The sequence below is a fragment of the Rhinopithecus bieti genome, unplaced genomic scaffold (genome assembly GCF_001698545.2).
Source record: "Rhinopithecus bieti isolate Rb0 unplaced genomic scaffold, ASM169854v2 scaffold_33302, whole genome shotgun sequence".
NCBI classification, from domain to species: domain Eukaryota; kingdom Metazoa; phylum Chordata; class Mammalia; order Primates; family Cercopithecidae; genus Rhinopithecus; species Rhinopithecus bieti.
In genome coordinates, this window is record NW_016814366.1 from 697,228 (window position 1) to 712,387 (window position 15,160).

Here is a 15,160-nt window from a genome sequence, read left to right on the forward strand (position 1 = left end):
TGGATTACAGACGCCTGCCACCACGTCTGGCTAATTTTTGTAGTTTTAGTAGAGATGGGGTTTCACTGTCTTGGCCAGGCTGGTCTTGAAATCCTGACCTCATAATCCATCTGCCTCAGCCTCCCAAAGTGATGAGATTACAGGCGTGAGCCACCGCTCCTGGCTTACACTGATATTTCTTGACATCCTCTTCAGCTTTCTCTTCGAATCTGTAATGGCAAGTTTGAGAGCAAGTATGTTTTCTTGATGCTTTAGAAAAATTTACAATATATTCACATCATGGCTTTTAAAAAAACCATTTGTCTTTTCCCTTAATTTTTAATACTTTATTTTTTTTGAGACAGGGCCTTGCTCTCTCTCAGGCTAGAGTACAATGGCGTGATCATGGCTCACTGCAGCCTCAAACTCCTGGGCTCAAGCAATCCTCCCACCTCAGTCTCCTGGGTAGCTGGGACCACAGACTGGCACCACCACACATGGCTATTTTTTTTTTTCCCCTGGAGATGGGGTCTCCCTATGTTGTCCAGGTTTGTCTGGAACTCCTGAGCTCAAGTGATACTCCCACCTCGGCCTCCCAAAGTGCTCACCACACCTGGGCCTCTTAAATTTTAAATCTGATTTTGTTTTCTTTCAATCATATATAAGAATACATACTCAGTTATACATTTTTAACACCTTTATTGTATATGTATGCCTTTTAAATTATAAAATTAACACATTCTCATTTAAACAATTCTCCAAATATATAAAGGAGGAAAAGCACCCTATAATCACCCCTTCACCTTTTAACACGAGTGCATTGTTAGTACTTACTTAAACCTAATAACATTTACCATGTTACACAAAAAAATTAAAAAGGGTTTTGGCTTCAGACCATGTATTAATGCCATCTTAGCAGCTTGGATCTCAGGCAGCAAGAATGTATTGACTTTATGTTGTGCTAGTAACCTAAAGATGGTGCTATCAAATCTACCTGAGCAGCCTTGGTCTAGTCCATGGTTTATAAAGCTGGAGGATTTTCATCCTTTAAAAAGGAAAATAGAGGCTTCTCTTGACTATTAAGAATAATATCTCAAGATTATATTTTCAAAATCCCATAGCAGTAAACACATTTCTCATATTATTACAAAATTTGTTTTAGTCTTATCCAGTCATAAAAGAGACTAGTGATGATGTAATTACTATATTTTGGGAATCTGATAACATTTTGAAAAAATGATAATAGATGTATTGATTTATTAGTGTTGCTAAGGGTGTAAAATAAGGAACAAGTTAAATACCAGTAATTAATTTTTGGACAAATGATAGACATTAGCTAATTGAAAGATTAAACTTTTGTTTCTACATTAAGGTGATAATTAATGCTTGCTGTCTATTTTAGAACCAAGATGATAAGGAAAATAGCTCTTTCTGGAAATGGAGTGTAGTAGTTTCCATAATTCATTATTTCCAAAATACGTTTGTCTTTTTCAATAATTAAATTATATTGGAGTCTATTTCAAAAGGGTAATAAACGGCCTATTTTATAAGTAAACATTAAACCCTTCTGATTACTGTATTGAACTTTGTGTTGGTTCTGATATTCCAGTAGATTAAAAAGCTCCACCTGCCTTATGTTTTTTCATATTCATACATTGTCAAAACTTTATTCAGAGTAAGCGCTCAGTAAATTTTTTTTTTTAAATGGATCGGTTTGAGTTTTTGTACTAACTCGTGATTGATACTAACGGAGTATTTCTTTGCTGCTTTTTAAATTTTCTTAATTTCATATTGTAATGTGTTCAAAGAATACTTCACAAATTTTAAATTTTAAATCCTGTAGCAAATATTTATACTTATCAAAGGTATGCCAAAATTCAGATTTAATTATTTGCAAAATATTGTGTGTTCATGGGTACTTTTAGCATGATGGTTTATGTTTTATGTTGATATTATAACAAAATAATGTAAATTATTTTGTCTTTGAAGGTCCTGATGAAGTTGTAGGGCCAGAAGGAATGGAAAATTTTGTGAAGACATTGGTGTTGAACCTGAAAATGTATGTTTTATTTCTAAGTAGAATGGAATATAAGTGGGATATAGCATATTCATAAATTTATAAAATTGAGACACTTTAATTTTGTATGAAGATTTTATTTCTTCATGTTTAATATTGTAAATTTGCATTTAGGACATTTTAATCAGTTTAAGTTGGGCAAATGTGTTCTTTCTTGATACAAATGTTATATGTAATAGAATAAGAGATTCTACCTTCAGAAACTGTTAGAACTTTTTACTTTTAAGAAATTGGCACATCTCAATTTCTTTATATATAGTTAATAATTCCAGAGGTTATACTCTTTAATAGTTGAAGGATGGAAGTAGTTGTGTAAAAATGCTCTCCATGATAAATATAGACATGATTATCTCTATGCTGACTTTTCCCCTATCCTTTATGTTCTGTTCTTTCCAGATTATTATGTTAGTTTTAGCGTGGAAATTGGAGGCTGAAAGCATGGGATTTTTTACCAAGGAAGAATGGTTAAAGGGAATGACTTCATTACAGTAAGAAATTTTTTTAAAAAACAAATTTGATGGCCTATTTGAAGATCTTAATTGATATTTTGTGCTTCATAATTTTCAGGAGTAAGGTCTCACCTTAAATCAAATCTGTTTGATCTATAACAATTAGTTTGGGGATTGAAAAAATTAAATTGTGGTCTTGACAAATGAATAGGTACCCCATGTTTTATATTCTCTAAGAAAGAACCTTAGTACAGTCCTATAAAAATTGCTTGATTCTCTTCGTGAGTCACTTAAAAGTTCATGATCAAAGACCTACTTATTTACAGGTTGTTTAAGTGTAAGGTTTTCCCTCTCTGAATACAGAATTCTACTATCTAAGTATGTTTATTGGGCAGCTCTAAGCTCTAGGGCCTCCTCTCCCTTCTTCGTTTTTATATTTGACTTTAAAAATTTGAAGGTAGAGTTACATAACAGTTTTATGCCTTCTTTATTGCCAAGTGAATTTCATAAAGGACAAAAGTAGAAATGTCGTAACCGCTCCCATGCACTCTTTACCCATTTTATAGTCCTACACTTTCAGTTTAGGATCCTGCCTTTCAACATTTTCATAAGTTGCAGAATTGCACCTTGTAAAAATAATTTGGTTTTGGCTTTTCTGAATGAAGTGTGCTTAATTTCAGAATCAGTAATTTTGTGTTAATTGTGTAGTATCATGTTTGTAGTGTTTCTGCAGAGTATTAGTTATCAACATTCTAAAATAGAGGAAGCATTAATTTATAACATTTTGAGGCAAAACTGGGGCTTAATTAGCTGTGTGGTTTCCTATTGTGATTATGCTTTCATTAACACATGTAATTATTTTTTCCTGGCCTTAATTTTTTTTTTAAAGTATTTGTTTATGAGGCACTAAAATTTTTAAATTTGAATTTTCAGTGCCTAATGGTTTATAATTCTCTTTTTTAACTGACATTAACATGTTGACACGTAGATACTTTATATATTTATTATTGGGTAAAAGCCTTTGCTTATGTGAACCGAATCATAATTTCTTGAATGGAATATAAAATCAACCCTCCCACTTCCATTTTTTTAATAGTCTGAGACCCAGCGAGGTTAAGAAAATATTAGTCTCAGTTCCTTAGTAGTAGTGCTTAGTTAGAACCTAGAATTCAAATTTTCTGATTACCTATCTGTAATCCTGTATTCCTATTATATTGTTACTTTCTATATAAATCAGCATTCCTTATAAAATAGAGGACGATTATTTTAAATTATAGCATTTGCTACCAAGACTGAATTCTTCCATACATTTAGGTGTCATAATATGCCCAGTTAAATACATTGATTCTGAAATTCTTTGGATTATTTCTCACCATTTAATTAGCTTTTAGAGAAAGATTAAATAAAATATACAAAGTAATATGAAAAGAATATAGGCTTTGTACAACTCAGTGTGTTTTATTAAAATGTGTGTTGTAATATGGCTTATTATAAGACTTTTTTTGTCATTATAAGTGCATTTTGGACTATTCATCCTCCTCCTCCTCTTTGGATACTGCTCTTTGAAGTATCTCAGCTAACAGGTGGCTGTATATTTTAAACCTAAAATTTTGTTACTTATGTTTTGCATAAGTTGATGCAACATAAAAGTCTTTTATAACAAAATGTGTAAGCACAAAGCATTTCTAATATATACTCCTGAATAATTAACATCATATGGTTTTGGGTACAAGAACAGAAACTGAGTAGCCCATGAGCAAGTTTTTTTTTGAGATGGAGTCTCGCTCTGTCACCAGGCTGGAGTACAGTGGCGTGATCTCGGCTCACTGCAGCCTCCGCTTCCTGGGTTCAAGCGATTCTCCTGCCTCATCTTCCTGAGTAGCTGGGACTACAGGCATGTGCCATCTCGTGTGGCTCAGTTTTGTATTCTAAGTAGAGACAGGGTTTCACTGTGTTAGCCAAGATGGTCTCAATCTCCTGACCTCGTGATCTACCTGCCTCGGCCTCCCAAAATCCTGGGATTATAGGTGTGAGCCACCGTGCCCAGCCAAGCATGGTTTTATTAGCACACCTTTCCTGTAGGAAGGTCACAGGGTGTACAAAATAAAAGAATTATTCAGCACTTAAACTTGTCCCAGAAGTTTCTCTTTCACTCATTTATTATTCCTTGCCCATTTGCCTGGAATAATATACTGTAGAGCCTTGAAGCTACTGAGGAATGCTTGAAGTGAGCATTCTTGACCTGGAAAATCGTTGGTTTTTTCCCTCATGATCTGCGTTACCATGTGAAATACAAAGTGTTCTTCCTCAACTGGCCAAGTCTTATTACTCTTTGAATTTTCTTATAAAAAGCTTGCTATGAATAAAACAGTTTGAAATTTAAACAAAGGAAAATAAAAAAATCTCTATGTCTTTAGAAATTATTCATTGCTTAGTATACTTGATGTTCTATATAATAAACATAATCTTAAAATATAAAACTTTAGTATCAGTTCCCTTTGATATTTTTAATACTTTTATAATTTCACCTGGGCATCTAATGATCTCTGGGTTTTTTTNTAAAATCAACCCTCCCACTTCCATTTTTTTAATAGTCTGAGACCCAGCGAGGTTAAGAAAATATTAGTCTCAGTTCCTTAGTAGTAGTGCTTAGTTAGAACCTAGAATTCAAATTTTCTGATTACCTATCTGTAATCCTGTATTCCTATTATATTGTTACTTTCTATATAAATCAGCATTCCTTATAAAATAGAGGACGATTATTTTTAAATTATAGCATTTGCTACCAAGACTGAATTCTTCCATACATTTAGGTGTCATAATATGCCCAGTTAAATACATTGATTCTGAAATTCTTTGGATTATTTCTCACCATTTAATTAGCTTTTTAGAGAAAGATTAAATAAAATATACAAAGTAATATGAAAAGAATATAGGCTTTGTACAACTCAGTGTGTTTTATTAAAATGTGTGTTGTAATATGGCTTATTATAAGACTTTTTTTGTCATTATAAGTGCATTTTGGACTATTCATCCTCCTCCTCCTCTTTGGATACTGCTCTTTGAAGTATCTCAGCTAACAGGTGGCTGTATATTTTTAAACCTAAAATTTTGTTACTTATGTTTTTGCATAAGTTGATGCAACATAAAAAGTCTTTTTATAACAAAAATGTGTAAGCACAAAGCATTTCTAATATATACTCCTGAATAATTAACATCATATGGTTTTGGGTACAAGAACAGAAACTGAGTAGCCCATGAGCAAGTTTTTTTTTGAGATGGAGTCTCGCTCTGTCACCAGGCTGGAGTACAGTGGCGTGATCTCGGCTCACTGCAGCCTCCGCTTCCTGGGTTCAAGCGATTCTCCTGCCTCATCTTCCTGAGTAGCTGGGACTACAGGCATGTGCCATCTCGTGTGGCTCAGTTTTTGTATTCTAAGTAGAGACAGGGTTTCACTGTGTTAGCCAAGATGGTCTCAATCTCCTGACCTCGTGATCTACCTGCCTCGGCCTCCCAAAATCCTGGGATTATAGGTGTGAGCCACCGTGCCCAGCCAAGCATGGTTTTTATTAGCACACCTTTCCTGTAGGAAGGTCACAGGGTGTACAAAATAAAAGAATTATTCAGCACTTAAACTTGTCCCAGAAGTTTCTCTTTCACTCATTTATTATTCCTTGCCCATTTGCCTGGAATAATATACTGTAGAGCCTTGAAGCTACTGAGGAATGCTTGAAGTGAGCATTCTTGACCTGGAAAATCGTTGGTTTTTTCCCTCATGATCTGCGTTACCATGTGAAATACAAAGTGTTCTTCCTCAACTGGCCAAGTCTTATTACTCTTTGAATTTTCTTATAAAAAGCTTGCTATGAATAAAACAGTTTGAAATTTAAACAAAGGAAAATAAAAAAATCTCTATGTCTTTAGAAATTATTCATTGCTTAGTATACTTGATGTTCTATATAATAAACATAATCTTAAAATATAAAACTTTAGTATCAGTTCCCTTTGATATTTTTAATACTTTTATAATTTCACCTGGGCATCTAATGATCTCTGGGTTTTTTTTTGTTTTTGTTTTTTTTTTTTTTTTTTGAGACGGAGTCTTGCTGTGTCGCCCAGGCTGGAGTGCAGTGGCCAGATCTCAGCTCACTGCAAGCTCCGCCTCCCGGGTTCACGCCATTCTCCTGCCTCAGCCTCCCGAGTAGCTGGGACTACAGGCGCCCGCCACCTCACCCGGCTAGTTTTTTTGTATTTTTTTAGTAGAGACGGGGTTTCACTGTGTTAGCCAGGATGGTCTTGATCTCCTGACCTCGTGATCTGCCCGTGTCGGCCTCCCAAAGTGCTGGGATTACAGGCTTGAGCCACCGCGCCTGTCCCCTAATGATCTCTTAAATCATCTTAAGATAGTCATGAATTGTTTCAATTAATTAATTTTAACCCATAAAACTCTTTATAACTATGTTGGTCTGTTAAAAAATAGTCTGGTAGTTTAAAACGTACACTGTGTTAGAGGATAGTAGACTATAACAGTCATGATTAGTTATCTATATTGTGTAATGCTTTATAGTTTGCAGACTACTTTGTTAACATTCGTTCGTTTTCTATTCATATAGGCTTTCTATAACTGAATTGGCTTTCCTTTTGGGTGAAAGAATTTGTGGGTATATGAACTTGGATTTAACTGGCCTAGACTAGCCATTTTGTAAGTTTCAAGGGATGAAATTGCCATATGCTTTTCACATCCATTCTTCCATGTAGTTTTCATCTTTAATAATGGCCAAATTTCCTTGCAAATCTAAGGTGTTTTTTTTTTTTTTTTTGAGACAGGGTCTGGCTCTGTTACCCAGACTGGAGAGCAGTGGCACAATCACGGCTCACTGCAGCCTAATCTCCTGGGCTCAAGTAATCCTCCCACTTCAGTCTCCCAAGTAATTGGGACCACAGGCACATTCCACTACACCTGGCTAATTTTTTTTTTTTTTTTTTTTTAAGAGACAAGGTCTCGCTATGTTGCCCAGACTGGTCTCAAACTCCTGGGCTCAAGTGATCCTCCAGCCTTGGCCTCCCAAAGTGTTGCAATTGCAGGCATATGCCACTGTACCCAGTATTAATTTTAATTTAGTTTTGTAGATATTTATATTAGAAACCTATATTATTTAAGGCACAGTATCACTTACTGGTGATCACAGCGAGACATAAGATGCAGCTTTTGTCCTTTAGTTATATTCTACCAGGTCAGGGAAAACATTACAATACTATAACCCAGCCAACGTTTTTGGCACCAGGGACCAGTTTCGTGGAAGACAGTTTTTCCACGGATGGGACGGGGGCGAAGGGAGGATGGCTTCAGGATGAAACTGTTCCACCTCAGATTATCAGGCATTAAATTCTCATAAGGCGCATGCAACCTAGATTCCTTGTGTGCACAGTTCACATTAGGGTTCACACTCCTATGAGAATCTAATGCTGCTGCTGTTCTGACAGGAGGTGGATATGCTTGCTCGCCCGCCTGCCGCTCGCCTCCTGCTATGCAGCCTGGTTCCTAACAGGCCACAGACTGGTACTTATGCTCAGCCCAGAGATTGGGCACTTCGCTGTAACCATAAACCAAGGAGAATGTGACAATTGCTAGAGTGGAAATACAAGATACTATGAAAGCACAGATGAGTAAGGTTAATTTCAGCTGAGTAGGTAGGTAAATCTTTGTAGGTGTGACCTATGAACTAGAACATGAAGAATGATTAGGATTTTGTTCGTTGAGGATACAGGAAAATGTTTCAGAAGAGGGAAATTGTGAGCAGAACTTTGAGGAAGGAAAGCATATGTTTGAAGGAGGTAGTTTGATTTCTTAGAATTGTAAAGTACATAAAAAATTGCCAGGATAGGTTTTGAATTCTAATATTTTGAGCGATGGCTTCACTGTGGAGTACTTTAGCTAATATGTTGAAAGAGTTTAAATCTATATTACAGATATTGGGAAACCTTCAGAGATTTTAAAGCACAGGAATTATAAAAGATTTGGGGGACCATTTTCAATGAGCAATTGTTTTTAATATTTTAAAGTCATAGTCTCTTTTGAGAGTCTTATGAGTACTATGGACCTCGTTCCCATTAAGAGGCACGTGTACTGCTAGACACAAAAATTTGATATGCTCTCAGGAGGTTATGGAATTTCTCTTCCTTCATCTATAGATACGAGGTTCCAAGGATACTTGGCGAGTTTTCGTTCTGGCATAGTGTACTAGAGTGGAGGTCTTTTCTCATATCTGCTAGCCAAAAGTCTGATGTTGGAGCAGGGGTGAAATACTATGCCAGTGGAGAAAACTGAACACAGACCTTTGAACAGGACTGTACTTGATTATGATAATGAAAAAAAGACAAGACAAGAGCATCTGAAAACAGTGGTAGTAATTAAGCTGCCTGCCAGTAGGCTGCAGTTTGTAAATCTATTCTCTGTATTGAGCCCCGGACTTTAAAGGGAATGGCGTGGCTTGACCATCTGAGAGAGAGGGGAATAGGGTACATTTATACAATTTTTTTTTGGTGGAGGTGGAAGAGGGGAGTAAATGAAACGCCATCGTGTGTGGTGTGACTGTCATTCATTTAGCATTTGGGGCCCAACTACTAATTGCCATTAGCACCCTTCCCCTCTGTTCTCTCTTACAGGTCATTGTGACAATTTCAAAATGCCCCTCTGCACATTTTCAAATACCTGTAGAAGTAGATGGTATTGTTCTGGTTGAGAGAGCTTATTTAGAGGAAGTTCTAAATCCAGAACTTTGTGACACAGTTCTTCATGTTACACATCAGTGTGTCACAGCAGTCACTGTGACTTATGGATTAGGGACTTACGGATTAGGAAGAGAGCCTCACTTACATCTAATACATACATGAGACTTTCTTCTCACTTTAAAGGTCTTTAATGAAACACAAGTTCAAAAGCCTCCCTTTGTAATCAGATGCTTTGCAATACCAGGAAATTAATTTCCGAGTCCTAATGTTGAAATTAAAACCCATTTCTTCTCTTTCTAACCACAGTGGCCTTGGAGAATGGTGTATCATATTGTGCCAGTGTTCCCTAAACTCTGTGTGGTTTTATTTGGTGGTTATTCGGAAAACTATCTCTTGCTTTCGATAGTACGCTAGTTAAGTATGCATTTCTTTTTATTTCAGAGGAAATATACTTTTTTCTAAACTTCGCAATTTCTGAGGTATTGATGTTAGTATTTTGGAGCTAGATTCAGTATAAAAATTGTTTAGCTGTTAGTAACTGCTTCGGTATGTTGGTTTTGCCAGATGTGTTCACAGTCTTTATGATACTGAGAATAAATATGGAGGTTTCTACTCTTACTCTTTTTTTTTTTTTTTTTGAGGTGGAGTCTTGCTCAGTCACCCAGGCTGGAGTGCAGTGGCACGATCTCGGCTCACTGCAAGCTCCGCCTCCCGGGTTCACACCATTTTCCTGCTTCAGCCTCCCTAGTAGCTGGGACTGCGGGCATCCGGCACCACGCCCAGCTAATTTTTTTTGTATTTTTAGTAGAGACGGGGTTTCACCATGTTAGCCAGGATGGTCTTGATCTGCTGACCTTGTGATCCACCCGCCTCGGCCTCCCAAAGTGCTGGGATTACAGACGTGAGCCACAGCGCCCGGCCTATTCATTTTTTACTCTTTAAAAAAGTCTGTCGGATTCTTTCTCTGCTCAAGATTTACAATAGACCATTAGGAATGATATGACATAGTTTCTGCTAAGGTGTGTAGTGTAGGTGATTTTTAATCTATTTGCCTCAAAAGAAGTATATCAAGGACTGTGCTAAGCATTTAACACATGGATTCTCATTTAATCTTTATAGTTGTCCTATGAAATTATTATTGTTACCATTTTAAAAATCAGATAACTGAGGCTGAAAAAGGTTAAGTAACTTGCCATATAGTTGTCCTATTAAATTATTGTTGTCGTCATTTTAAAACAAGGAAACAGGCTGAAAAGGTTTAGTAACTTGCTGAAAGCTACATGGCCAGAAATGGAGAAGCTAGAATTTTAACCAATCTGTTTGACTTGAAAATTTGTTTCTCCCTTCTCTTTATTTTTAAGCTTATTGAAATTACATGAGATTGTAACTTTGTGTACCTGTGAAATATAAAATATTTGAAAAATACTATAATTTGTTGGATTCTTATCTCCTTAGTGACTTCTCAGTCACTATGTGCTTTGTGATTTTGTTTGATCTACCATTTACCACTAAGTTTCTCCCAGATAGGAATTTTGAAACATGATATAATTAAATAAATAAATCACCTACCCTGTGGTTTATTTTTGGTAGTCACACTTTTATCTAACAAATATTTTTGGAGTGCTATATGTCAGGCCCTGTGTTATGCTATGACAGTGATTTTTAAAATCTGGTGGTAAGGAAAGAAAGAACTTGTCAGGAGACATCTTTTATCTTCTTTGCCCTCTTAAGACTTAAGTCTAAAGTCTGTTAAGATTCTGCGTGAGATTTTGTATGAAAGATGTGACTCATACTACTTTTTTAAAAATATGTAAAACATTACTTTAGAAAAACCTTGAAGATATAGAAGATGAGGCCCTACTTAAGTCTTGGTGGGAAAGGGAGTACATGTAACTAGATACTTAAAATGTAGGATCCTCTGAACATTTTCAAGTGATGGTTTGGAGGTCTTGAAGACTTCATCTCCATATTTTCAAACATTATAGTGGCCTGTAATCTGAGAAATTTGTTTTGCATATCCCCATGGTAGAAGTCAGCTTTCATTAAAGCATTATTTTTCACATAATGAATAATTTTTGCACTAACAGAAACCACTTGGTGAAATAGTAGGTAATGGAATTTCTAGTAAGTAAGAATGATTTTTTTCTTGTTTCCTCATCAAGCATATTCTGCATTCATTCATATATAAGGAATTCCGGTTAACTTATCCAAATTTTGATTTCCATTTCTCGCAATATGGCTCCTGAATGTGTGGAGAAACCATTTCTCATGTAAAACACTTAAATGCTGGATAACATATAAAAACATCTTGGCTGGGCGTGGTGGCTCACACCTGTAATCCCAGCATGTTGGAAGGCTGAGGCGGGCAGATCATGAGGTCAGGAGTTTGAAACCAGCCTTGCTGACATGGTGAAACCCTGTCTCTACTAAAAATACAAAAATTAGCCTGGCATGGTGGCATGCGCCTATTGTCCCCAGCTACTCGGGAGGCTGAGGCAGAAGAATCACTTGAACCTGGGAGGTGTAGGTTGCAGTGAGCCGAGAGCATGCCACTGCACTCCAGCCTGGGTGACAGAGTGAGACTCCGTCTCAAAACAAAAAAACTTTTTAAAAGTATACTTGGACTTGCCTATAAGGAAAATAATCAGAAGCCAGAAATGGTGAGTGATGGTGATTACATAGAGATCTATGGAGCTGACATTTACCTTGAAGAAACCTACCTATTCCTAGTCGCGTAGGGTCTGGCTGTTGATGTGTCATCCATGTTGAGAACAGGGTATACATTTCAAGCAAGACCTTAATAGGATGGGAATCAGATCAAAAACATTGATGACAAACTTATGCAATAACTGGAGATTTGATGACCTGGGCTTGGTTTTACATAAAATTAGAGGTAAAGGTCTTCTACCAGAGAGAATTCCTAGTCCTCTATCTTCTGTCTTGCAGATTTGGGCTGGAATTCACTGTATGACCCATGCCAAAAATGTATTTAAGAATAAGACTCCCCTGTTTGTAATGGAATGTAAAGAAATTTGTAAAATTTCTTCTGTAGAGAAATTTTCCACAAACCTCAATTTTTGCAGAAAAAAGTTCCATGATCACTAGTTTATAATCAGAAATCACTAAACATTGAGAAATCAATCTTAAAAAATGAACTTGAGAATCAGACCCTTTAAGATTAATGTATGAATTATCACAATTTCCACATAACTCTATAGTTGTAGAAAAGAGAATGGTCTTAGATATCAGACTCCAAATAATTAAATTTCTGAAAGTGAAAAACAGTAGATTAAATACTTAGTGGCTGGGCACAGTGGCTCACACCTGTAATCCCAGCACTTTGGGAGGCCAAGACGGGTCAATCACGAGGTCAAGAGATTGAGATCATCCTGGCCAACATGGTGAAACCCTGTCTCTACTAAAAATAGAAAAATTGGTGGTAGTGCACACCCGTAGTCCTAGCTACTCGGGAGGCTAAGGCAGGAGAATCGGTTGAACCGGGGAGGTGGAGGTTGTGGTGAGCTGAGATCGCACAATCGCACCCCTGCACTCCAGCCTGGGGACAGAGCGAGACTCCGTCTCAAAACAAACAAAAACTCAGCAGATGAGATAAAAGATAGATGTAGTTGATATGTAAGGATGAGTGATCTGTAATATCTAAGGAAATTAGTGCAGAGAGGTAGAAGGGGATTGTGAAAGAGATGCTAGCAGACATGGAAGATAAATTTTTTTACCGTTGAATTTTCAGAGTTCGCTGATACTAGTCTTTTGTTGAATGTGTGTTTTGCAAACATTTTCTCACATTCTATAACTTCTTTCATTCCTGTAACAAGCTCTTTTGCAGAGCAAACGTTTTTGATGATGTCCAGTTTATTAATTTTTCCTTTTATGGAGTGTACTTTTTTTTGAGAGTCTCACTGTGTTGCACAGGTTGGAATGCAGTGCTTTGATCTTGGCTCACTTCAGCCTTCACCTCCTGGGTTCAAGCGATCTTCCCACATCAGCCTCCCTAGTATCCACACATGTGCTATCATACCTGGCTAATTTTTCTATTTTTTAGTAGTGACAGCGTTTCACCATGTTGGCCAGACTGGTCTGGAACTCCTGACCTTAAGTGATCTGCCCGCCTGAGTCTCCAGAAATGTTGGGATTACAGACATGAGCGCCCGGCTCAGTTTTGATGTACTTTTGATTGTACTTTTGATGTCAAGTCTAAGAGTTATTTGCCTAGCCTTATATCCTGAGAATTTTCTCATATATTTTTCTAGAAGGCTTGCATTATTAAATTTTACATTTAAGTCGGTGCATTTTGAATTAATTTCTGTAAAAGGTATGTAAATGTTGTACATATTTGTGTACATTTATTTCTGGGTTTTCTTTTCCACTGATGTGTCTTAACCTTCTGCCAGTACCACACAGTCTGGATTACTGTGACTAAATAGTAAGTCTTGAAATCAGACAGACTGATGGCATCCTTTTTCAAAATTGTTTTAGGTATTCTAGTGTATTTGCTTTTCCATATAAATTTTAGAATAATCTTCTCTTTATAAAAATATCTTGCTGAGATTTTGGTTAAACAGCATATAAATTTGGGGAGAATTGACGTTTTTACTATTTTGAGTCTTTGAATACTCTAATATTCCTGATATTGGTAATTTTTGTCTTCTCTCTTTTTTTTTGTCAGTCTTGCTTTGAATACTGGAAGATAGATAATGTCTCTTCATTTTTTTAAGTTTTGATTATTTTAATCAGTTTTGTATAGTTTTCAGAATATGAGTCCTGTACATCTTTTGTTAGAATTACACCTAAGTATTTTATTTTTACTTCAACCTGTTGTAAATGGTATTTTACATTTTAGTGTCCACATGTTCATTACTAATATATAGAAATACAATTGATTTTTGTATGTTATCTTGCATCCTGTGACCTTGCTGAACTCACCTATTAATTCTAAGATGTTTTATGTATAGACCTTGGATTTTCTACATAGTTATGTCATCTGGAAATAGGGACAGTTTCTCTTTTCTGATCTATATATCTTTTCTTTTTTTTTAAATTATTATACTTTAAGTTCTAGGGTACATGTGCACAACGTGCAGGTTTGTTACATATGTATACATGTGCCATGTTGGTGTGCTGCACTCGTTAACTTGTCATTTACATTAGGTATATCTCCTAATGCTATCCCTCCCCGCTCCCCCCACCCCACGACATGCCCTGGTGTGTGATGTTCCCCACTGTGTCCAAGTGTTCTCATTGTTCAATTCCCACCTATGAATGAGAAAATGCAGTGTTTGGTTTTCTGTCCTTGTGATAGTATGCTCAGAATAATGGCTTCTAGCTTCATCCATGTCCCTTCAAAGGACATGAACTCATCCTTTTTTATGACTGCATGGTGTTCCATGGTATATATGTGCCACTTTTCTTAATGCAGTCTATCATTGATGGACATTTGTATATTTTGTGTGTATACAAAGACTTGGTTTGTTCCAAGTCTTTGCTATTGTGAATAGTGCCGCAGTAAACTTACGTGTGCATGTGTCTTTTTAGCAGCATGATTTATAATCCTTTGGGTATATGCCCAGTAATGGGATTGCTGGATCAAATGGTATTTCTAGTTCTAGATCCTTGAGGGATCGCCACACTGTCTTCCACAATGGTTGAACTAGTTTACAGTCCCACTGACAGTGTAAAAGCATTCCTGTTTCTCGACATCCTCTCCTATCTCTTTTTTTTTGGACTTATTGCATGAGCTAGAACTTCTACCACTATGTCGATAAGAGTGGTAAGAATATGCATCTTTTCCTTGTTCCCCATCTTAGAGAGAAAACGTTGGCTTTCACTGTTATGTTACCTGTAAGTTACTTATTTATGCTCTACCAAGTTGAGGACACTCCCCTCTTTTTTTTTTTTTTTTTTTTTT

At 36.4% G+C, this 15,160-nt stretch overlaps 1 protein-coding gene across 1 annotated transcript in view; it reads left to right on the forward strand.

The window, feature by feature from the left end:
• The window catches only part of DCUN1D5 (defective in cullin neddylation 1 domain containing 5), a 32,093-nt gene that overhangs the window by 6,550 nt on the left and 10,383 nt on the right, over positions 1-15,160 (forward strand). Inside the window, 3 exon segments of the mRNA XM_017850115.1 lie at positions 1,969-1,998; positions 2,001-2,038; positions 2,453-2,544. Of these exon segments, the coding sequence (XP_017705604.1) occupies positions 1,969-1,998; positions 2,001-2,038; positions 2,453-2,544 (160 nt within the window).